This window comes from Macaca fascicularis, chromosome 13 (assembly GCF_037993035.2).
Source record: "Macaca fascicularis isolate 582-1 chromosome 13, T2T-MFA8v1.1".
Taxonomy (NCBI): Eukaryota; Metazoa; Chordata; class Mammalia; order Primates; family Cercopithecidae; genus Macaca; species Macaca fascicularis.
The window spans coordinates 901,126-926,098 of NC_088387.1; the positions used below are offsets into that span (position 1 = coordinate 901,126).

Genomic DNA, 24,973 nt, shown 5'->3' on the forward strand with positions numbered 1-24,973 from the left:
CTGTGGCCCAAGTGGTAATTTAAAGAGCTGTAAAACTGATTCATTTGCTAACCCAAGGACTGGTTTATTTTACTCTAAGTTAAACTGTAGTTACACAGAAATCTAAAAAATAGAATTGAAAAATTATTAGACATTTATCTTAGCAGCAGTAACAGATTCAAAAGAGCATTACCTGCTCTACTCCCTTATTTCAATATTTTAGTAAACAAACTAAACTTTGTGCCTGTCATCTAGAAGAAGGTTAGGCTAAATACTCCTGCACTGTTTTCTATGTTTAATATGCTTCTGTTCTCCTCCCCACTTCTGTGCCCCTGCACACTTTTATAGAACACCCCATTTAAACTTGTTTCTATTAATTCTTGTTCCTTCCTTCCTTTCTTCATTCAAATATTCAACGAATATTTACAGAGTTTCTACTCTGTGCCAAGTACTAGGGCTGCTTCAGTGAACAAAAATAGACCTGGCCTCTGCTCCTGTGGAGCTGATGTTAGTCACAAGGTCTCCTCTATGTGTACAACCCAAGGGAAGGGAAGGAACATGTGTTCTCACAGGAGGGTCAGGGAAGGCTTCCCCTGAGTAACACCTGAGCTGAGATCTGAAGGGAGAGAAGGATTCACATTGCTGAAAGGATGGGGCAGGGGGCGGAATATTCAGGAATAGGAAGCAGGGTGTGTAAAGGGGCCAAAGGGAATAGGACACACAATTCAAGCAAATGAAAGAACGCCACCAGCTGGGGGGCAGGGGCAGACTGATCAGGGTCGTTGTGAAAAATGACAAGAACGCTCTGGGAACTTTCGTAATATTTTGGGCTTCAGATACTGTTTTACAAATAAGTCTATATTCTGTGATGTGTAGGAAACATCTTAATTTTTAGTATGTATGGAACTGATTTCATTCTTAGGAAAACTAGAGAAAACAATACTTCAATTTCTTGAACCCCGTATATTTTAAAAACTATACCATAAGGAAAATATTTAATTCATCATTACATTTTTCTCCCCCTTTTCCTATATAAGTAGTAGCAAATTCTGTAGTTCTGCAATTTATTAATAAATAAACTAAGAAGCTCATACCTTCAAGTTTTACATTGAAGGTGCTTTCCTTCCTACTTGCAGGTAATACGCATTTCTGTTGCCTGGAGGCAAAGAGTGAGTCAGTGGACTACAAATTCACCAGAGAATGTTAGTACTGGAAAGGGTGGCCGAGGCCCTGTTGTCTGTCCTCTTTTTATCCTTCCTGTCTTCCTCCTCCTGTGCTGTCAGCTTTAGCCCTCTTCAGAGGCCTCTATAAGGAGGCTTGTTGGTGAGCACCAATCTGTTTGGTTTTTCAGGAACTGATGATCAGGGATATGGCCGAGGCTCTCACCCAGTGGAGGCAGCTGAACTCTCCCCAGGGAGATGTGCCTGAGAAGCCCAGGAATCTGGTCTTGCTGGGTAAGGATGGCTCCCCCAGTGCCCGTGATTTTACCCAGTGTGGTACCTTGGTCTCCTCAGTTCCTAGGAGCTCCAGGGTCCTTATATTCAATGATTCTTAATTCTAGTAGGGCCTGAGACAGGCAATTTCTGCCTTTTGTTTCTGGATATAGTTTTAACACTCCTGGAATTAGACATAAACACCTATATTTTATAGACCTGTAGCATCCTTCTTCTCTACTCCTTGACCAAGGATGTGGAGACAAAGTGCTAATGAAAACAACTCTTAAGAGAATGGATGCTTATTCTTTAAATAGGGGGAGGTAAAATTGGTAAGGGACTCAACCCCCTATCAATCTTCCTACCTCGTGAGCACTGTCGAGGAAGAAATGGAGAACTGACCTCACTCTCTCCCTCTCTTACCATGTTCCTGAAGACCAAGGAACAGACACTGAGGTCTTTACCAGACTCCTTTTTCTTTCGCTATGAATAGGGCTTCCAATTTCCACACCTGATGTAATCTCTCAGTTGGAGCATGAGGAGGAACTGAAGAGAGAAGTTTCAAAAGCAGCCGCTCCAGGTGCGTGAGTGTTGAAAACGGTGCGAGTAAAACCCAGATTGTCAGTGGAAATGCTTATGGAGGAGGAGCCTGTCCAGATATTGCCAGACCCATGGAAAAGTTGAAATCCCTGTCTCTCCCCCGTGCCACATCCTAGCTCCGTGGATGGTGATCTGTTTATAAAGTTATAATTTGATTTTTTAGAAAGTAAATACTTTCTACTCTTTCAAACCAATTCTTTTTCCCAAATAAGGTGCAATGAAACCAACATTTTAATGTTTGTTAAACACTTGCTTGGGTTCAAGGCTCTAAACCAGAATTTTCCACGCGTCATTTTATCTTTGCCGAACGCCATGTTTTTGAGTCTCAGATCAATGACTGTAAATTCATTTCTGGGTTTTCCCTTGCCACCTTCTCTGTCTAAGCAGAGGCGGCATGGCATGATGGTTAAGACTGCAGACTTTGGAACTAAGCTCCCTTGGTTTAAACCCGATCTTAGCTACTCATTAGCTTTGCGACCTTTAACAGGTGACTTGTGTTCTCCGTGACTTAAATTTCCTCAGTGGTGAAATGGGGATAGTGACATCACAGAGCTTATACTGTTGTGGTGACGATCAAAGGAAATAATCCAAGAGAAATGTTTTAAACAGTACCTGGCTATATGCTAAGCAAATGATAGCTAGTAAGTCCTCGTAACTGTTTTGAAAGATGTTATGGATTTGACCCTGTTACTTCTGTCAAACTGGATTACTGCAATAGACTATTGGTTAATTATACTTTCTTTACTCTTCTCCTTGTAAAATTGAGGCAACATAATACTGCTAGATGCCCCAATGAGTTGCTTCCTCTGCCAGTTCTGTATTCCTCTACCTGCTTTCAAAGCCGTTGTTAGTCTACCTGCCTAACTTTTTTGCCTTCTCTGTTCTTCAGCTTGAACTCTTAACATCAGATAGGCAAATCCCTCAGTGTCTTCCACTAACCATGTGTTCTTCGTGAACATTTGGGGCTTTAATTTTTACACTCCCCTTAGCTGGAAGTCCGTTTGCCTTACCTCTTCTACCTATTTGTCCTTTAAAATCCCAGGCACTTCCCTGAGTATATCTAGTTGAGAACACTGTATTGTATTAATTTATTTCATGTAGAGACATGATTGGAATGGATATTAAAGATCGTTTAAGCTTGCAAGGATTTAAACATTTTTAGCAATGAAGCTTTTCCCCCTCAAATTCTTACTAGGAAGCCCAGGAACTTGGGGCAGGTATCTTGAGAGGTTGGGGACTAATCTGAACACATGGAGTTTCAACCTTCCTCTCCCAACACACTGCTGTTTTTCTCTTTCGTTCCTTTCTCTCTTTTTTCTTTCTTCTTGGTTCTGTTTTACTCTTTCCAGTTTGCTGGGTCTAGGGTGATGGTAAGCAATCAGAGGTGATTAATTGCTTTCCAGTTAATAAGCTTTGTGCTCATTTGAGTTTGTAGACCTGGACCATGTTGAATGCTAGCTTCTAGAATTTGTGTCTCATCTTGAGACAGTAGAAGCAACAGATTTTTGTGAAAGGGAGATGGTTTTCAGCAATTAGTCTTTTAGCAGTGGTTGGGACATATTGGAGTAGGAAAGGATTGGTGGCAAGGAGATTAGGTAAAGATGGTCATTCTTGAGGCATGAAATGATAAGGCTCTGGTCAGATGGGTACAGTGAGTCTTTGGAAGACCATCTTTCTCTGATCCTAGCCCTGTCTCCTCTAAATCCTTTTTAAAAAATCTGCTATTTCTCCACATCACCTCTTGTTAGTCTCGTTCTGTTATTTTTCGTTATTTCCTATCCTGCTGCGTAGGGGAACGTTGAGTACCTGTACACACTCTGGTTTTACGCAGCTGTACTTCTTTGTCCAGTCATCTTTTTTTTCTTGTGTTCTCCCAAGATTGCAAGACTATTTTTGAGAGCTTTGAAGTTCATGTGTTCACTGTAAATATTCTTAACAAACATGTCTCATTAATTTCCTACCCCAGCAGTTATTTTTCTCCCAGGGTAGGAAATGATACACATGTGTATTTTTGCTTATTTCAGACTGGGAAACAATACCAGAAAGCAAGGAGCTCACTCCAGAAAAGGGTATTTCTGAAGAAGAATCGGCCCCTGGGGTGTTAATTGTAAGATTTTCAAAGGAAGGTTCTAGTGAACCTGAGGATTCTTTAGAGAGTCAGCAGGAAAACCATGAGAAACATTTAATACAAGACACTGTCACTCAGAAATCTTCTAGGGAGAGAAGTTACCAATTTGATGAATTTAGAAGAAGTTGCACTCGGAGGTCCTTACTCGTTCAGCAGCAGGGAGAGAGACTACATCATTGTGAGTCATTTAAAAATAACTTAAAACAAAATTCAGAAATAATTAGGCATGAGAGAATTTGTGCAGGAAAGAAACCTTGGAAATGCAGTGAGTGTGAGAAAGCCTTCAGTTACTACTCAGCTTTTGTCTTACATCAGAGAATTCACACCGGAGAAAAACCCTATGAATGTAAGGAATGTGGGAAAGCCTTTAGCCAGAGCATACACCTTACTCTGCACCAGAGAATTCATACTGGAGAGAAGCCCTACGAATGCCATGAGTGTGGGAAAGCCTTCAGTCACCGCTCAGCCCTTATTCGGCATCACATCATTCATACTGGAGAAAAACCCTATGAATGCAACGAATGCGGGAAGGCCTTTAACCAGAGTTCATACCTCACTCAACATCAGCGAATTCATACTGGAGAGAAACCTTATGAGTGTAACGAATGTGGGAAGGCCTTCAGCCAAAGCACATTCCTTACCCAGCATCAGGTCATTCACACTGGAGAGAAACCCTATAAGTGTAACGAATGTGGCAAAGCCTTTAGTGATCGGTCAGGTCTTATTCAGCACCAGAGGACTCATACTGGGGAGCGGCCTTACGAGTGTAACGAATGTGGGAAAGCCTTTGGCTACTGCTCAGCCCTGACTCAGCACCAGAGAACTCACACTGGGGAGAAACCCTATAAATGCAACGATTGTGCCAAAGCCTTCAGTGACCGCTCAGCCCTTATTCGTCATCAGAGAACACACACTGGAGAGAAACCTTACAAATGTAAAGATTGTGGAAAAGCATTCAGCCAGAGCTCGTCTCTTACAAAGCATCAGAAAACTCACACTGGAGAAAAGCCCTACAAGTGTAAGGAATGTGGAAAAGCCTTCAGCCAGAGCTCATCCCTCTCTCAACATCAGAAGACTCATGCTGGAGTGAAAACCAAGAAATATGTCCAAGCTTTTAGTGAGCGTTTAACCTTTGGCCAACACAAGAGAATTCATACTGGATAAAGACCATGTACATGTGGTACATTCAGAGCATACTTACTGAGCATTTACCGTGCTTGCCATGGGGGTCTACAGAGAGATTTAAGATGGTGTTGCAAAAAAGTTATTGAGAAGTCACTGCTGATATGGGTTGTAGCATGATTAGACTGAAAGTATAGTTTTACATTTTTAAAAGTGTTCTGGCAGAGGACGCTGAATTTTCCTCAGGAAAGAGGGAAATTATTTGTAACACCCTAACGTGTATGTAAATTCCCATATCCTTGGGAGAGAAACGGGGTATGCTGTGGTGGAAAGGGGACATCTTGACTGTGCTAGATATTTTCATAATACTAAGAATATAAGTTTTAAAGAGATAAGTTATACTTTTAGGGAAGTTGCGTGGGTAGAAATAAAAGATTGAGAATTCACAATGAGTTTGTCCAGAGTCAGGAGTGGTGGTGGAAGGGGAGTTGTCCTTCATTCTTAAGTTTAAAGAGCCAAAGGAAGTAGAGGGAAAGGATAGAAAAAAAGAGCTCGGGGAATGAACCCAAAAAATGTTCATTATGTTAACTACTCAACTGAATATTCACAACTGTGAAAAATATTAGACTTAATAGTTGTCCAGTTGAAAAGTTTCTGTGAGGGTAGCTTTACCCTGCAGCTAAGGACTGTTGGCTGACTGTTTCTGTGAGGGTAGCTTTAGGCTGCAGCTAAGGACTGTTGGCTGACTGTTTCTGTGAGGGTAGCTTTAGGCTGCAGCTAAGGACTGTTGGCTGACTGTTTCTGTGAGGGTAGCTTTACCCTGCAGCTAAGGACTGTTGGCTGCCAGGTAATGCAGGGTGTTTGCTTCTGCACTTTTTGTCTTTTAGACCTTGCTTACTGAGACATCGCCTACTAAATCATGTTAATTTCCAAGGGTCAGGAGCCACAGCTTAGAAAATTGAGTACAGAAGAGACCTTTGATGTGTTCAAACTGTTTTAAGGTATCTGAGTTACCTGAGAATGTGTTTATTTATAAAGACTTACCTCAGTTGTATCTAGTTTGTACCTTAGATTTTTTTATAGCTTATAGTAAAGTTTAGTTGTAGATTTGCACTGACACTGCATATTAGATTATGAAAAGCTTGAAAAGACTTTGAAATACCTTTTACCATTTTACTCTTGGGTAGAGGCAGGTGGCGTCTTTTTATATTTTTTTTCATTGAAACTTTGAAGATTATTGGACACATTATTTTGAGTGCAGAGTTTTTAATTTTAGGAAGCTGTACTATGATGTATCTTGGTGTGAATTTCTTTTAGTTTACCCTATTGGGTTTGCTTAGTTTCTTCAATGTGTAGGTTTATGTCTTTTGCCAAATTTGGTAGATTTTCAGCCCTCATCTCTTTAAATACATTTTAGCCCCCACCTTCTACTCCTTTTCTCCTGGGACTCTAATGAAAGAAATAGGAGCTCTTTGGTTGTCATCTCACAAGTTCCTGAGGCTCTGTTCATTTTTTCTTGACAATTTATGTCTGAATCTGCTCAATCTGCCATAACAAGACAGCATAGACTGACCGGGTGACTCAAAAAAATACATAATTTTAACAGTTCTGAAGGCTGGGAAGTCCAAGATCAAGGTGCCTGCTGACTCTGCCTCTAATGAGGACTTTCTTCCTGGCTTACAGATGGCTGTCTTCTCGCTGTGTCTTCTCATATCCATAGTGCATGCAGATGGGCCAGTTGGGAGAGGGAGAGAGAAATAGCTCCCTCTTCTTATCAGTCCACCAGTTCTAGCAGATTAGGACTCTGCCCTTCTTACCTCATTTAACCCTAATTACCCCCCTGAAAACGCTGTCTCCAAATAAATTCACATTGGGGATTAGGACTTCAACGTAATTTTGGGGAAGAGGGGATACGTTTAGTCCATAACGTTCCACCCCAGGCCCCCACCGAATTTATGTCCTTGCGTGCAGAATACATTTATTCCACTCCAACAGCCCCAAAAGCCCTAACTCATTCTAGCATTAGCTCTAAAGTCCAGACCTTCAAGTAAATATCACCTAAATCAGATACGGGTAAGACTCAAGGTACAATTCATCCTGAGGCACAGTGACTCTCCAGCTGTGAACCTGTGAAACCAAACAAGTTATGTGCTTCCAAAATACATTTGTGGTCTGGACATAATGTAGGCATTCCCATTCCACAGAGGGAGAAATAGGAAAGTAGGAGGAGGGATGTGTCCTGAGCAAGTCCAAAACTTAGCAAGGCAAATTCCATTAGGTCTTATGTTTCGTCGGATCTTGTGAGAATAATCCTCTTTTGCTCAGTGCCTCCCGGACCCACTGGGGTAGAGGTCCTGTCTCTGGTACTGCCAGGTAGCCCCTCGCCTAAGCCTCTGCAGGGCAATTCTGCCCCTAAGGCTTCAGTTGGAGGCTTTCTGTTCTATTGAAACCAGGGTGATGGTTCCACCCTTTGAAACAGGAGGCATCCCCAGTGGTCTCTGAATTGTTTTCAGGGTCATTCTCTTTTCTTGAAGGATAACACATACTCATAGACAAATGGCTCTCTGGTTCTGTAGGATCTAAGAAGTCCTAAAGCCTGCCTTCATTTTATTTTGTTGTATTTCTGTCCCCTTTAGTGCCAGGTGGCTGTGTTTCTGCTGTTATAATCCCATTTATATTCCTGGCTTCTCCTGGGGCTGCTAAACCCATTTGATCTATTTATCAAATGGTTGAAATAGTTTTTAAGCCACACGCTTAGTGTTTTCTTCATAGCACATTTTCTCATATTTTTGTGATACGAATGGAATTTTCATATTTCTTTAATTGTGCTTCCTTGTTTCTTAACAGTTCCTTCTTCACTTAATCTCTCTCCTCTCACATTTTACTACAAGCACTAAGGGGACCCAAGCTGCACCTTCAGTACTTTGCTTAGAAATCTGCTAAATAAACAGTTTCATCACTCTCAAGTTCTGCCTTTCAGAAAACACTAGAACAGTTCAGAGAAGTTCTTTGCCACTTTATAACAAGAGCCACCTTTTTTTTTTTTTTTTTCCCAGTTCTAATAATATGTGCCTCATTGCCATCGGAGGCCTTGCCAGAGTGGCCTTTAATATCCGCATCTCTAGCATGTACCTCAAAACTCTTGGTCTCTACCCATCACCCTGTCCAAAGCTGCCTCCACATTTTGAGGCATCTGTTACAGCAGCATCCGCCTCTGGGTACCAGAATCTCAATCTGCTTGGTCGGCCATAACAAACATCCATAGACTGGGCGGCTCAAAGCACAGAAATTTATTTCTCAAAGTTCTGGAGGCTGTAAGTCTAAAATCAGGGTCCAACCGCGTTCAGTTCCTGGCTTGTAGATGGTTGTACTCTCACTGTGTTCTCACATGACCTGTTCTCAGTGCATAGGTGTGGAGAGAAGTTGGATTGGGACCCCACCTTTAAGGTCTCTTTTAACCTTAATTACTTCCTCAGAACTTATCTCCAAATATAGTCACATTGAGGGTTAGGGTGTCCACATAATGAATTGGGGTGGGGGGACATAGTTCATCACAGTTTTCTCTCTTCAGATTGAGTATTTTCTGTTCTGTCTTCCAGTTCACTAGATCTTCCCTCTGTCCTTTTGATTCTGCTGTTGAGACCATCCTTGAATTTTATTTCAGTTATTGTATTTTTTAGTTGCACATGATTCTTTGTTTCCTTGCTGAGAGCCTTTCTTTGCTTATTTTGTTTGCATTAAGCATGTTTGTAATTACTCATTGAGGCATTTTTGTGATGGCTGCTCTCAAATCCTTGCAGGCTATCCTAACATCTGTGTCATCTCAGTATTGACATCTTTGGGTTATCTTCTCATTTAAGTTGAGATTTTCTTGGTTCTTGGCGTGAGGAGTGATTTTCAGTTGAAGTCTGGACATCTGGGGTCTTTTGGTATGAGACTTGGTATCCTGTTGAAGTCTTCTGTATTGACAGGCCTCCTCGGATACCACTGTGGTGGAGAAAGTGTTGCGGAGGTGCTGCCTCATTACTTTAAGTTGGTGTTGGAAGTCCAGGTTCACCATTGGCCTCTAATGACTCCTGGGCAGGGGTCCTCACTACTGCTGGGCAAGGGTGAGATTTACAGCTCCCCACTAGGCCTCCGCTGACACCACACTGGCCAGGGAAGATCAGGAATGCTTTGTTACTGCTATTTACATGGCCTCGATTGACAGCATGGTGTGGGGTTGAGGGTGACATCATTACTGTTGGGAATTGGTGTAAGTCTTGACCCCCCACTTGGCTTCCACTGAGACCACACCAGTAAGAAAGAAGAGAGATGGCTCTGAGTAGGGGGGACACTGCCAGGGTGATGTGTGGGGAGGGGTGGGTTTTAGAAATCTATCTGCCCACTTGGTCTTCTCTGATACCACCCCAGGCTAAAGGTGGAGGACTGAGAGCCTTGTTACAGCCTGGTGAGGGCGGAAGTATAGGCCTTTGTTGGTGGGGATAGGACCATAGCTTGCTTCTGTGGTCTTTTAAGTAGGATTGTGGTTTCCTAAACATTTTCTGTCTTGCTAGGCTACTGCCTTTCCAGTCCTTTGGCTAGAAAAAGCAGATTTTTCTTGGGCCTTTTTTTTTTTTTTTTTTTTTGGTCTGTGCCTGTGCCTGTTGGCATTTCTGGGTTGTCAGCTTCTCTAGAACCCAATCTGGGATAGATGAGGCAACGAGAAAACCCAAGAACGTCACTGCTGTGTTCTTCCTCAGGTTCTGAGGTCCCTAGCCAGTCCATTCTCTCTCCACCTTCTAGAACTTTCTTATGTTTGCTTTGTATATAATATCCCAGATTTTTAGTCGTACTTAGTGAGAGCAGTAGGAGAAAGTAGTGCTCCACCTTTCCCATGACATCTTTGTGCTTGACACTGAAATCACACATCAAGTTGTGGTATATATAGGGTTTGTGGTGTATACAGGTCATTTGTAACCAGTTAGGAATAAGTACTAAAAGAAATGCTCACTGGATTCCTGAAGATAAGCTACCAATTTGATAGGTAGAAACTATCAGCCTGCTTCATCTAGCTTTGAAGGAACAATAGTTTATAAATTGAGGAAACACTAGTATTTAATTGTAGGTTATAAACTTGAGAAGGATAGATATGACTAAGAATATAAACTGTAGGGTTAAATTTTTTGTATTTGTATTTTTGTTTGAAAAGCATATGAGAAGCACTGGAGAACTGGACTCAGAATTTCAGATTTTTTTCCAGTTGTATATTATCTACATGTGGCTATCTGTTCACTTTAATTTGCCATGTGACATATGAGATCATAGAGAATCAACAAAATAAACAACGAAAATAACAGATTTGGGACAAGTCACCTTCATCCTTTGATATCTATCTCCTCATAGATAAATGTTTTAAAATTTAATGCCTACTTGAGAATGATTAGAGTTAGGTAGAAAAGGGATGCAAATGTGGTTTGTAAGCGATCAGGTGCTACATAACTATTAGGTATTAATGATACAGTCATTTAGAAGACATATCCATCATGTATGCTTCACAGTGGTGGCCCAATAAAAACAACTGTGAATATAATGGAATGAGACTTTTTATCTTTTTAAATAAGTTTTCTGGGATCCTGTTAAAATATGCATCTTTTGAGATAACCATGTGGTTCCTTTTCATCTATTAATGTGGTAAAGTACATTGATTTTCTGATGTGAAAGAATCCTTGCATTCCTGGGATGCAAGTTCATGATTTTTTTTCTCTCTCTCTGGGGGAGTTTGTGTCCCTTGAATTTTAGTTGCATTCATCTGTTAAACTGGGGTTATTGTGTTTGTAGTGTGTGGTTTGGTTGGTTTTAGGGGCTATTTAGATTTACTATTTCTTCTAGAAAGTTGTAGGTTTTTCTAAAAATGTATCCTTTTTGGTCATTGAGTTGTTTAAAATGGTTTTATTTTCAAGTGCTTGTTCTATCTGAACTTATGTCCCTTTTTTCTTTCCTGATATCGCTTATTTGTATCCTCTATTGGTAATGTTTCTAGAGATGTGTCAACTTTACTAGTCTTTTAAAATAACTGGCTTTTTGAACTTTTGCAAAAATCAACTTTTATCAAAGTACACAATAAAATTCACCCACTTAAAGGTGTTTGCCATGTTTGACGAAGATATTACCCTTGTAACTACCACCGTAATTGTGTGTGTGGTTATAATAGTTCCTCCTTCTTCTCCCTCCCTCTCTCCTCCTCCTCCTCCCCATCTTCCTCCTCCTTTCACCCCTTTCTCTTTCTCCTTTCTTCCTTTCTTTCTTCCACAGTTCTGTCTTAAAACACCCTGTGTAGACTTGTGTAACCATCACCACAAAGGGTACAGAACAATTCCACTGCACCAACAAATTCCCCTTGTGCTGCTTTTTTTTAAGAGTGGCTCCCCACCCTGCATTGAGTATAAAGGCTTTGATTTGCATCAGTGTTGTGTCATTTACTAATTTTTATTGCTGAGTAGTTTTCCACGTTAGGTACCACAGTATTCTTAGCCATTAACCCACTGAAGCACATTTAGGTTGTTTATAATTTTTGGTAATTATGAATAAAACTATTACAAACATTAGGTTTTTGTATGAACATAAATTTTCATATCTGTAGGGTAAATATTGGAGTGAAATGGTTAGGTCATATGGTGAGTATATATTTACCTTTGTAACACAGGGCCAACCTTTTCCAGAATGATTGGTTGAATTTGTTTTCCCACCAGCAATGTATGAAGATGTGGTTGCTCCATAATTTGCCAACACCTGGTATTCTCATTGTTTTTATTTTATCCATTCTAGTAGATGTGTAGTGGTATCTCATTGTGGCTTCAGTTTGCATTTCCTTAATGACTAATGATGTTGAGCATCTTTTCATGTGCTTTTGTCCATCTGTGTACCTTTGATGAAGTTTTCAAATCTTTTGCCATTTTAAAATAATTCTATTGTTTGTTTTCCTAGTTTATTTTTGTAGTTTGTGGCTTGTCTTTTTATTCTCCTTTATTCAATTTTTATTTCAGTGTCTTTTATAAAGCAAAGGTTTTAAATTTTAATGAAGTCCAGTTTTTCCTTTTATGGACCATACTTTGGTGTCATATTTAAGAACCCATCCGGAACTAATGTTTAGGAAATTTTTCTTCTACTAGCTTATTGGTAATGTTTTTCATATTGTGACAATTTTCATATTTTTATATAATGTGTTAAATAAAGGCCTAGGCTCATTGTTTTTACATGTGGTTATCCAATTGTTTCAGCATCATTTGTGGAAAACATTGTTTCTCCATTGAATTGCCTTTGCCCTTTTGTCAACAATTGATTGCTCCTGTTTAAGTGGCTCTGTTTCTCAGTTTTCTATTCTATTCCATTGATCTATGTGTCCATCCCTTTGCCAAAACCACACGTTATCTTGATTACTGTAGCTTTGTAGTAAATCTCAAAATCAGGTAATGTAAGCCCTTCAAATTTATTCTTTTTCTAATTTATATGCTTCCACTGTCATATATTTGTCTATATGTTATGTCAAGTTTTACTTTATGTATTTTGACACTCGGTGGTTATCTGAATACAAGTTAAGAATTGTCAAATCTGTGGTGATTTGAATGTTTTCTCATTATGTAGCAACTTTCTTTAAACATAAGAATACTTTATAACAGATAATATTGGGGGGAGGAGGTTTGAAATGAGGTCTCACTCTCACCCAGGCTAGAGTACAGTGGTGGTGTGATTTTGGCTCGTTGCAGCCTCAACCTCCTGGACTCAAGCAATCCTTCCACCTCAGCCTCTCGAGTAGCTGGATTACAGGCATGCACCACCACACCCAGCTAAATTATTTTGCATCTTTTGTAGAAATGGGGTTTCACCATGTTGGCCAGGCTGGTCTTGAACTCATGAGTTCAAGCAATCTGCCCACCTTGGCCTCCCAAAGTGCTGGAAATACAAGCATGAACCACTCTGCCCCACCACAGATTTATTGAGATATAATTTACATTCCATAAAATTCACCCATTTAAAATGTACAGTTCAGTGTTTGTGTATTCACAGAGTTGTACAACCATCACCACAATAAATTTTAGAACATTATCACCTCTAGAATAAAACTTTTAGCTATAACCTCTGCTATGGTCTGTATGTTTGTGTACCCTCAAAATTCGTAAGTTGCAATCCTAACCCCTAAGCTGATGGTATTAGGAGATGGGGCCTTTGGGAAGTGAGTAGGTCAAGAGGGCGTAGCCCTGATAAATGAGCTCAGTGCTCTTATGAAAGTGGCCACAAACAGGTCGCTCACCCCTTCTCCCTTGTGAGGACACAATGAAAAGACAGTCATCTGTGAGCTAGAAAGTGGGTTCTCACTCAAATTTCATTATGCTGGTGCCTTGATCTTGGACTTCCCAGCCTCCAGAACTGTAAGAAATCATTTATTGTTGTTTATCAGCTACTCAGTGTGTGGTACATTTGTTATGGCAGCTGGAACAGACTAAGATAACTCCCAACTCCTCTATTCTCCCCAGCACTAGGCAACCATGAATACACTTTCTATGTGTGTAGATTTGCCTGTTCTAGACATTTCATATAAATGGAATCATACAGTCATTATACAGTATATGATCTGGTGTGGTTTGAATGTGAATTCGGCCGTTTTCACACTGCTATCAATAACCTGAAACTAAGTTATAAGGAAAAGAGGCTTAATTGGCTCACAGTTCCACAGGCTGTACAGGAGGCATGGCTGGAGAGGCCTTAGGAAGCTTATAATCATGGTGGAAGGCAAAGGGGAAACAGGCTCATCTTACATGGCCAGAGCAGGAGACGGGGGAAGGTGCCACACACTTTTAAACAACCAGATCTCATGAGAACTCATCACAAGAAGAGCACCAAAGGGGGAAATCTGCCCCCATGATCTAATCACCTCCAATCAGGTCCCGCCTCCAACATTGAGGATTATAATTTGACATGAGATTTGGGCAGGGTCACAGACCCAAACCATATCAGAATGTGTCCCCTAAAGTTCATGTGTTGGCCACTTGATCCCCAGTGAGGTAGTTCTGGGAGATGGGGCCTAATGGGAGGTCAGTAGATTATGGGGGCACCACCCTCACGAATGGATTAATGCTATTGTGAGAGTGGGTCTGTTGTCACAGGAGTGGATTCCTTACAAAAGAACAAGTTTGGCTCCCTCTTGCTCCTCTATTGCCCTCTCTTTGCCCTTTGGCTATGGAATGGTACAGCAAGAATGCCCTCAACAGACACCAGCTCCTTGATTTTGGACTTCCCAAGCTCTAGAACTATGAGGAAATAAATTTCTATTCATTATAAATTACCCAGTATAGCATTCTGTCATAGCAGCACAAAAGGGGCTAAGACATGGTCTTTGTGATTGGCTTCTTTCACTTACCGTAATGTTTTCATAAGGTTTATGTTATGGAATATATTAGTGCTTCATTTATTTTATAAACATTCTTTCCTTTTAAAAAAAAATCCCAAATGTGATAGTACTTTTTTATTGTGGTAAAAAACACATAAAATTTACCCTCTCAGCCATTGTCTTAGTTTGTTTTGTGCTGCCATAACAGAATACCACAGATGGTAATTTATAAGGGTGGAAAATTTATTGCCTCACAGTTCTGGAGGCAGAGAAGCTCGAGATCAAGGGGCCAGCATCGGATGAGGCCCTCCTTGCAGCATCATCCCATGAAGGAATGTGGAAGAGGAGATTGAACTCACGCTTTTGTAATGGCACCAATTGCACCCACAAGGGTGAAGCCCTCATGGCTTAATCACCTCTTAAAAGGTCCTGCCTCTTTAAACTCTTAACACCGGTAATTAAATTTCAACATGAGTTTTGGAGGGGGTAAACATTCAAACCATAGCATTCCACCCCTGGCTCCCCAAAACTTTTGTCCTTTTCACATACAAAATACATTCATTCCATCCCAATATCCCCAAAAGTCTTCACTGATTTCAGAATCAACTCCAAATTCCAAAGCCCAAGAGTCTCATCTGAAATCAGATATGGGTGAGACTCAAATCACTATTCATCCTAAGGCAAATTTCCAGCTCTGAGCCTGTGAAATTAAACAAGTTATGTGCTTCTGAAATACAGTGGTGAGCCAGTCATAGGATAGACATTTGCATTCCAAAAAGGAGAGACAGAGAAAAAGAGAGGAGATCCTAAGCAAGTCCACTCTGTGGCTTTCCTGGGCTCAGTCCACACAGAAGCTCTCGTGGGTTGAAATCTTGTGCCTGCAGCTCTCCCAGACTGGTGTTGCACACTGGTAGCTCTACAGTTCTGGGGTCTTGGAAATGGCCCTGCCTCCACAGCTCCTCTAGGCCTAGTGGGGGACTCTATGCAGTGGCTCTGACCCCATAGTTCCACTGGGCATTGTCCTAGTGGGGTCTCTCTACAGTGGCTCCACCCCTGTAACAAGTCTCTGCCCCAGGCTGTTCATGACATCCTTTGAAATCTAGGGCTACATTTAAGATCAGGTCATCTGCACATAATTTTATTTTTTCTTTTCCAATTTATTGCTTAATTACTCTTACTAAGACCTCTAGTACTATGTTGAATAGAAGATGTGAGAGTGAGCTTGTTCCTATCTTGGAGGAAAAGCTTTCAGTTTCTCACCATTGAGCGTGATATTAGCTATGGACTTTTTATATATTGCCTTTGTTATGTTGAGGTAATTTCCTTCTGTTTTTAGTTTGTTGAGTGGTTTTTTAAAATCATGAAAGGATGTTAAATATTGTCAAATGCTTTTTCTGCATTAGTTGAGATAATTGTGTGTTTTTTTGTTTTTCATTCTGTTAATATGGTTTATTGCATTGGTTCATTTTCATATATAAACCATCCTTGCATTTCATGGATAAATCCCACTTGGTCATGGTCTATAATTTCTTATTTATTTATTTATTTTTATATAACTTTCATTTTTTTAAATTATACTTTAAGTTCTAGGGTACATGTGCACAACGTGCAAGTTTGTTACATATGTATACATGTGCCATGTTGGTGTGCTGCACCCATTAACTCGTCATTTACATTAGGTATATCTCCTAATGCTTTCCCTCCCCCCTTCCCCCACCCCACGACAGGCTCTGGTGTGTGATGTTCCCCTTCCTGTGTCCAGGTGTTCTCATTGTTCAGTTCCCACCTATCAGTGAGAACATGTGGTATTTGGTTTTCTGTCCTTGCAATAGTTTGCTCAGAATGATGGTTTCCAGCTTCATCCATGTCCCTACAAAGGACATGAACTCATCCTTTTTTATGGCTGCATAGTATTCCATGGTGTATATGTGCCACATTTTCTTAATCCAGTCTGTCACTGATGGTCATTTGGGTTTGTTCCAAGTCTTTGCTATTGTGAATAGTGCTGCAATAACATACGTGTGCATGTGTCTTTATAGCAGCATGATTTATAATCCTTTGGGTATATACCCAGTAATGGGATGGCTGGGTCAAATGGTATTTCTAGTTCTAGATCCTTGAGGAATCGCCACACTGTTTTCCACAATGGTTGAACTATAGTTTTTTATTGTGCTGTTGAATTTAGTTTGCTAGTATTTTTTAAAGGGGATTTTGCATCAATTCCTCAATAAATCCTGATCAATGAATACATCAGGGATATTGAGCTGTAGTGTTGTGGTGGAAGGTGAAGAGGAAGGAGGCATGTGTTACATGGCCAGAGCAGGAGGAAGAGAGTGAAGGGGAAGGTGCTACACACTTTTAAACAACCAGATCTTGTGAGAACTCACTCACTATCATGAGAACAGCAGGAGGAATTCCACCCCCATGATCCAATCGCCTCCCACTGGCCCCTCCTCCAATGCTGGGGATTACAGTTGACATGAGATTTGGGCAGGGACACAAATCCAAACCATATCATTCTATTTCTATTATTTGTAATGGTTATTTTTAATATCTTAATTTTAAGAGACAAGGTCTTGCTCTGATGCTCAGGCTGGAGTGCAGTGGCACCATCATAGCTCACTGCAGCCTCAAACTCCTGGGCTCAAGTGATTCTCCTGCCTCAGGCTCCCAAGTAGCTAGAACTGCAGGTGCACACCATCATACCCAGCCTATTTTTAAAATTTTTGTGAGATGGCAGAGGCTCACCTTGTTGCCCAGGCTGGTCTTGAACTCCTGGCCTCAAGTGATTCACCCACCTTGGCCTCCCAAAGTGCTGAGATTACAGGTGTGAGCCACCACACCTAGTCTATATATATATATATATATATATATATATATATATATATAAAGAGAGAGACAGACAGACAGAGACAGAGTCTCACTCTGTCACCCAGGCTGGAGAGCAGTGGCGCGATCTTGTCTCACTGTAACCTCCGTTTCTCGGGTTCAAACAATTCTTGTGCCTCAGCTATTATTAATACTTTAGCAAGCTAAATTAGCTTAAAGCGTATTTAAGACTCTAAAGTTAATCAGTTTCTTTATTGTTCCTACAATGAAATAAAGGACCTTAGAATGATTTAGCATCAGTCATTTCGGTATGGGTTAGCTCTTGCTGCAAGCAAATATTCTAAAATGTAATGGTACGAAATGATAGCCATGCATAACTCCTCATGAATCTAACGGTCAGCTTCATAGTGCTCCCTCTCCCATTCAGGCTGGGCTGTTATGTGTCTGCAGCAAGGTGATGGATCAGCTGTGGCTGGCTGCCCTGTGATGGCCTTGGCTCCGTTTTCCTAGCAGCCTAGCTAACTCAGGCATGCCCTTCTGGTGGCAGGAGTTCAAGAGAGCAGAAGCATGCCAGCCTTTTTGAGGCTTCCACTCCAAACTAGTACACTGAAACTTTGATCACATTCTATAAGCCAGAGTTACAAGCCAGCCTAGGTGGGGAGAAAATCAACTCCAGCTCCTGATTTAAGGGGCTAGAAGATCACATTGCAATGAGTGTGGACCAGACAGGGATGAAGAATTGGGTCAGTCTTTGCAATCAGTGTGGCAGAATCACTGTCCCTCTGAAGTATTGGTTTTATTTTACTGACATTGTCATTGTTTTATACAATCGATATTTGTTTAGACTTGCCCATGTGTGTATCACTATGCCTTCTTGCATTCCAGAAGGCCTTCGTATTAAGCTAGTAAAATGTAAGCTCACAGGGCCTCCTGGAATAACTTTTTTCTGAAGGCATCTTTTTTGAAGTTAGTCTGGTGAGGATCCGTAGCTGATAAATTGTCAGTTTCTGTTGAATGATGACATTTCCGTTTCCGTTTGACATTTTTGCCTCAGTTCCTGAAATGTATTTTCACTGGATGTGAGGTTCTAGGCTGCTGTTATTTTTCTCTCATCTCTTTAAAGCTAAACGTACTTTGGTCCGGCTTAGCTTCTCATGGTTTTATAATCATGAATTGTGAGCTTACATTTTACTGGCCTTAGTATGTAGGGATTCTGGAAGGCCTGTGTTGTGGAGTGTTTCTCCGAAGAAGAATTAAATAAATTTATTTCTTGAATTGAGATCTCCTGGACTAAGCAGGAAACATTACCTCAAATGCCAGACTCTCCTTCACACAGGTCTGTGGTTATTGACTCACTAAGGGAAGATCACCCCATTCCCAACTGCCATCACCAAGTGTGGGGTGCTTAGAGAGCCACGTGTCTCTGTGGGCCCCCATTTTAGTGGTTAGATGCATTTCCCACCACCTGTTTCACTAAGGGTCTCAGTCCACTGTGGTGTCCTGGATCCAAATCACTGCCTGCTCACGCCCAAGTCCTGGTCTCCTGGCTTAAGTGGCTCTTGAGTCCCAAAGTCCCAGGGAGTTAAGAGCAGCATGCAAGGCAGGAAATTTCTGGTTTCTTTTGTCCTTAGAAATGAAGTGTTTTATTAAATGAATTATTTTTCAAGACAATGAAATAATCACTACCACAATTTATTGATATGGCCCTAGAAAGAAGGGACCTGAGGCTCCTCTCTCCTCCCTCCCTTCCTTTCTCCCTCCCTTCCTTTCTCCCACCCTTCTTCCTTCCCACCCTCTTTCTTTTCCTTTCCCTTCCCTTCCCTTCCCTTCCCTTCCCTTCTCTTTGTCTCTGCATGTTTTCCTTTTGCTGAACTATCTGCAACAGGATTGCTGACATCATGGCATTTTACTACTCATGTCCTATATCTTATAAGAATATGTATCAGCATATGTTTTATTTTATTTTATTTTATTTATTTTATTTTATTTTATTTTATTTTTTGAGACAGAGTTTCACTCTGTCTCCCAGGCTGGAGTGCAGTGGTGAAATCATGGCTCACTGCAGCCTCAACCTCCTGGGCTCAGGTGATTCTCCCATCTCAGCCTCCCAAGTAGCTGGGACTGTAGGTGCACGCCACCATGCCCAGCTAATTTTTTTTTTTTTTTTTTTTTTTGAGAGACAGGGTTTTGCTGTGTTGCCCAGGCTGGTCTCAAACTCTGGGCTCAAGTGATCGCCTACTTCACCCTCCCAAAGTGCTGGGATTACAGGCCTGAGCCACTGTGCCCAGATATTTTATTTTTAGAGACAGGATCTCTGCTCTGTTTCCCGGCTGAAGTGCGGCAGCATGATCATAGCTCACTGTAACCTTGACCTCCTGGGCTCAAGCAATTCTCCCGCCTCAGCTTCCCGAGTATCTGGGATTACAGGCACACACCATCACATGCAACTAATTTTTTTTTTCTTTGTAGAGATAGGGTCTCGCTATGTTACCCAGGCTGGTCTCAAACTCCTGGGCTCAAGCCATCCTGCCAAAGTGCTGGGATTATAGCATGTGTCTTCTATGAGCAAGTATATTCTCCAACATAATCGCAATGCTGTTATTCAACCCAAACCATCTAACTCTGATGCAAGATTACTGTCTAACACACAGTTAGTTTAAATTTATCCAGTTATCCCCAGATGTCATGTACGGCTCCCTATCCAATTTCCAATCAGTTGGGACACACTGCATTTATTTGTCCTGCCTCTTTAGTATCCTTCTGTCTAGAATGGTCTTTCAAGCTTGTTTTGTCTTTCATGACATTAATATTTTGAGAACTCCAGACCAGTTGTTTTGTAGAATGTTTTGTAGAAAATACCATCTGTATTTTCTATTTCCTCATAATTAGATCCAGATTAAGCACTTTTGACAAGAAATCTACATATATGTATGATTTTCATTAAATGACATTAGGAGGGCTGGGCTTGGTGACTGTCCTCTGTAGTTTCAGCTATTCAGGAGGCTGAGGCAAGAGGATTGCTTGAGCCTGGGAGTTCCAGGTTACAGTGAGCTAGGATCACACCACTGCCCTCCAGCCTGGGTGACAGAGTGAGACCCTGTTTAAAAAAAATTTTTTTTTTACGTCACATCAAGAGACTCAAGATGCCAATTTGTCCTGTTCCTAACGCTAAATTTGATTACTTTGTTCACATGTTGTCCAAATTCTCTAGTTGTAGTTAGTAACTTCTCCCTTTGTATGAATATCTTGGCTCCTAACAATGTTTCACCAGTGTTTTTGCTCTCCATGGATGATACTTGCCTGAATCAATTATTACATTAGTGCCTACAAAATGGTGTTTTTATAATTCTGTTATTCCTCCCACATTGAGTGCTGGCATTCTTATGAAAAGAAGAGCTTTCTATCTTCACTTTCCACCTGGTGGTATTTTTTTTTTTTTTTTTTTTTATTGTGAAAGGAAAATATCTTGGCCGCCCCCCCCCCCCGAAATCATTAAAGAAAACTCAAGCTGGAAATCTGCTTACAGCAAACCTGCCTCCCGTTCTGTTCAAAGTTACCCCTCTGCTCACTGAGACAGATTCATATCTGATTTGCCTCTTTTGGAAAGGCTAATCAGAAACTCAAAAGAATGCAACCGTTTGTGTGTCACCTGTCTGTGACGTGGAACCTCCCTTCCCACTTCCAGTCTTCCTGCCTTTTCTTCCAGTTGTCCTGCCTTTCCAGACCGGACCAATGTACTTCTTACATAGATTGATTGACGCCTCATGTCTTCCTAAAATGTGTAAAACCAAGCTGTGCCCCGATCACCTTGTGCATATGTTGTCAGGACTTCCTGAGACTGTGTCATGGGCGTGTCCTCAACCAGGGCAAAATAAACTTTCTAAATTAACTGAGACCTGTCTCAGATTTTCTGGGTTCAGAGGATCACTATGGGTCCATGGATTCCTTTTAAAGAAAGTTTTAATTGAGGGTTAACATTCCTAACATGTATAGATCTTCAGTATATGCTTGGTGAATTTTTATATGTCTATAAACCCAGGTAACAACCACCCAGCTCTTGGTCAAGATACAGACCCTTTTCGTTCTGCTGGAAGGGCTCCTCCATGCCCTTCCCTTCCCAGTTAATCCACCCCATGCCACCCCACCTCATCCTCCCAATGCCGCACCTCCCCGTCCCCGTGGGTGATCACGGGTTTGGTTTCTACCTCCTCTACTAGTTTTATCTGTTTGAACATTATTTAAATAAGATCCTATAGTACATACTCCTTTGTATCTGGCTTCCTCACCCCACATTTTGTATGATTCAACCATTCTGTATGTATCAGTTGTTCTTCTCTTTTTCTTTTTTTTGAGACAGAGTCTTGCTCTCTCGCCCAGGCTGGAGTGCAGTGGTGCGTTCTCCGCTCGCTGCAAGCTCCGCCTTCTGGGTTCATGCCATTCTCCTGACTCAGCCTCCCAAGTAGCTGGGACTACAGGTGCCCGCCACCACGCCTGGCTAATTTTTTTTTTTTTTTTTGTACTTTTAGTAGAGACGGGGTTTCACCGTGTTAGCCAGGATGGTCTGGATCTCCTGACCTCGTGATCTGCCCACCTCAGCCTCCCAAAGTGCTGGGATTACAGGCGTGAGCCACCGCGCCCGGCCCAGTTGTTCTTTTTCACTGATGGTGTGGTATTCCACTGTGGGAATATACTACAGTTTTTTTATTCATTCTACTGTTGATGGATAATTGAATTGTTTCCAGTCTGGGGGCTCTCATGAATATAAGTGCATTTTCCTTGGGTACATAGAATTCCTGGGTCATAGAGCAGACAGATGTTTAGCTTTAGAAGATAATGTCAAATGGTTTTGGCTTTACCAATTTACATCATCTCTGTCAGTAAGCCATGAGTTCCAGTTTGTCAACACTTTGTACTTTTCGTCTGTTACATTTTAACCATCTGGCTCATGTGCAGTGGTCTCTTACGCTGGTTTACATTTTCATTTTTCTGTGGTATATATATACCATGGAATAAAAGGAATGAAATAATGGCATTTACCACAACCTGGATGGAGTTGGGGACCATTATTCTGAGCAAAGTAACTCAGGAATGGAAAACTAAACATTGTATGTTCTCACTTATAAGTGGGAGCTAAGCAATGAGGATACAAAGGCATAAGAAGGATATAATGGACTTTGAGGACTCAGGGGGAAAGGGTGGGCAGGAGGTGAGGGATAAAAGATTACACATTGGGTACAGTGTACACTGCTTGTGTGATGAGTGCACCAGAACCTCAGAAATTACCACTAAGGTACTTATCCACATAACCAAACACCACCTGTTCCCTCCAAAATTTGAAATATAAATAAATGAAATAAATTTTCATTTTTCTGAGTATTACTAATTTTGATCACTTTTCAAGTGTTTATTGGATATTGGTTATATTCTCTTTAAAAGTGACTGAGTCTTTTATCCATTTAAAAAAATTCAGCGTTTTAAGTTCCTTTGCGGAAGTTCTTTATCCGTATTCTTAATGCGAGTCCTCTGGTAGCTGTCTGCGTCGGGAACATTGTCGCCCAGCACTCAGCGATGGTGGGACGGGAAGTGGCAGACTCCACGCTGGCTCCTCCGTCACCGCCTCTGGGCGCCTCCCTCCTTCTGACGCGATGGAGGTTTGAGGCTCACTTTGTTCTTTCCTTGCACCAAATCTGGAATCAGCCAAGGATCCTTGGTTCCTTTCAGTGAGGAATGACTATGTGTTTTGGGATTGCTCCTATGTTTCCATGAGATGATTTATGATGTTTTAATCCAGCATTTCCATTTCAAAGTGTGGGGAGTTGTAGAGAATGCCCGCTTCACCCAGTGCTGACGCAACAGTGTCTGTGAGTGAAGTGTGGGGAGTTGTAGAGAATACCCGCCTCGCCCATTGCTGACCCGACAGTGTTTGTGAGTGAAGTATGGGGAGTTGTAGAGAATGCCCGCTTCACCCAGTGCTGACCCGACAATGTTTGTGAGTGAAGTATGGGGAGTTGTAGAGAATGCCCGCTTCACCCAGTGCTGACCCGACAGTGTTTGTGAGTGAAGTATGGGGAGTTGTAGAGAATGCCCGCTTCGCCCAGTGTTGACCTGATAGTGTCTGTGAGTGAAGTGTGGGGAGTTGTAGAGAATGCCCGCTTCACCCAGTGCTGACCCGACAGTGTCTGAGTGAAGTGTGGGGAGTTGTAGAGAATGCCCGCTTCACCCAGTGCTGACCCGACAGTGTCTGAGTGAAGTGTGGAGAGTTGTAGAGAATGCCCACTTCGCCCAGTGCTGACCCAACAGTGTCTGTGAGTGAAATGGTTCGATACTTTCTTATAAAGACACCCAATGACCCAGCAATCTGACTCCTGGATGTTTGCCCAAGAGAAATGAGCACATATGTTCACAAAAAGACTTCTTCAAGCATGTTCCTAGTAATGCTTTTCACAACTGGAAAGAGCCCAAATGTCCATTAGCAGTATAATAGAAAAACAAATTACAGTGTATTCACACAACGGACTACTCAACAATAAAACAAATGAGCTCATTTCAAAACATCATGTTGAATGAAAGAAGTCAGAACACTACAGTACATTCTACATTGTTTCATTTATATGAAACTCTAGAAAAGTCAGCACTCATCTATAGTGACAGAAAGTGGAAGAGTCACTGCTACTTAGAGGGGTACTGCCTGGGAAGGGGCAGAACAGATTTTCTAGGGCGATGACGCTCCTTATCGCGATTGGGGTGTGCATACGACTGTGTATCTGTTTGTCAAAATTGTACAGTTAAGATTTACATATGCAGTGTCTATAAAATGTTCCTAAAATGCGTATACATATGTGAGAGTGTGTGTATAAATTATGTCTCCAAGTGTAAAACAAAAAGGAAGGACAGAAGTATTAACTGCCTAGCCAAAGCTTGAAGTTGGCTGAGTAGATCAAGTTAATTTAACTGCAGGGGAAGGTTTGGCAAAAGGGAAACAGGAGTTCTCTGCACTGTTAACGGGGCTTCAAGGCTGTCATCCGGGGGCTCAGCACTGGTTTCACTTGTTTTAGGGGTTTACTTGCTTCGGTAGTTCCCTTCAGCCTCAGCAGGTGGCAGTGTCGTATCAGCTGGGGCCTGAGAACCATCAGCTCTCAGGAGACCCTGGTGCAGCGGGAGAGCAGGTGCCATTGTGCCATCATCAGTCGTCTTTGGGCAGACTATGACTCATACTCATTCACCAGGCTTAGCTGGACATTTTTTATCTGTTTCCAAAAATTATATCTAGGGCACAAATGTGCCACCTTTGCAGGTATTCAAGAGACTGTGCCCGAGGCCCCATGGAAAGCTGGGTGGAGGAAGAGCTCCCAAATCCAACGTGTGAGCTTCCCCCTAACGGAAGACGTGCGTGTGGCCTGATTCCCTGTGGAGGGGTCTGAAAACGTGGAGATGATTTCCCTCCACAGAGATGTACTTCTGTGACTTTCGATTTGACTGGGGGCCCCCGGGCTTCACTGATGATTATTCACATGC

The 24,973-nt window shown here is 41.7% G+C and overlaps 1 protein-coding gene across 9 annotated transcripts in view; it reads left to right on the top strand.

The window, feature by feature from the left end:
* The window catches only part of ZNF892 (zinc finger protein 892), a 50,188-nt gene that overhangs the window by 2,569 nt on the left and 22,646 nt on the right, over window positions 1-24,973 (top strand). For 5 of the 9 annotated variants that reach the window (XM_074010952.1, XM_065527691.2, XM_074010953.1 and 2 more), the window contains 4 exons: window positions 1,116-1,181; window positions 1,331-1,433; window positions 1,906-1,992; window positions 4,037-11,384. In XM_074010952.1, the coding sequence (XP_073867053.1) occupies window positions 1,116-1,181; window positions 1,331-1,433; window positions 1,906-1,992; window positions 4,037-5,304 (1,524 nt within the window). In that variant the 3' untranslated portion in view covers window positions 5,305-11,384. Of the gene's footprint in view, window positions 1-1,115; window positions 1,182-1,330; window positions 1,434-1,905; window positions 1,993-4,036; window positions 11,385-24,973 lie in introns of those variants that run through there. The other 4 variants (XM_074010951.1, XM_074010954.1, XM_074010955.1 and 1 more) reach the window with 2 other exon arrangements.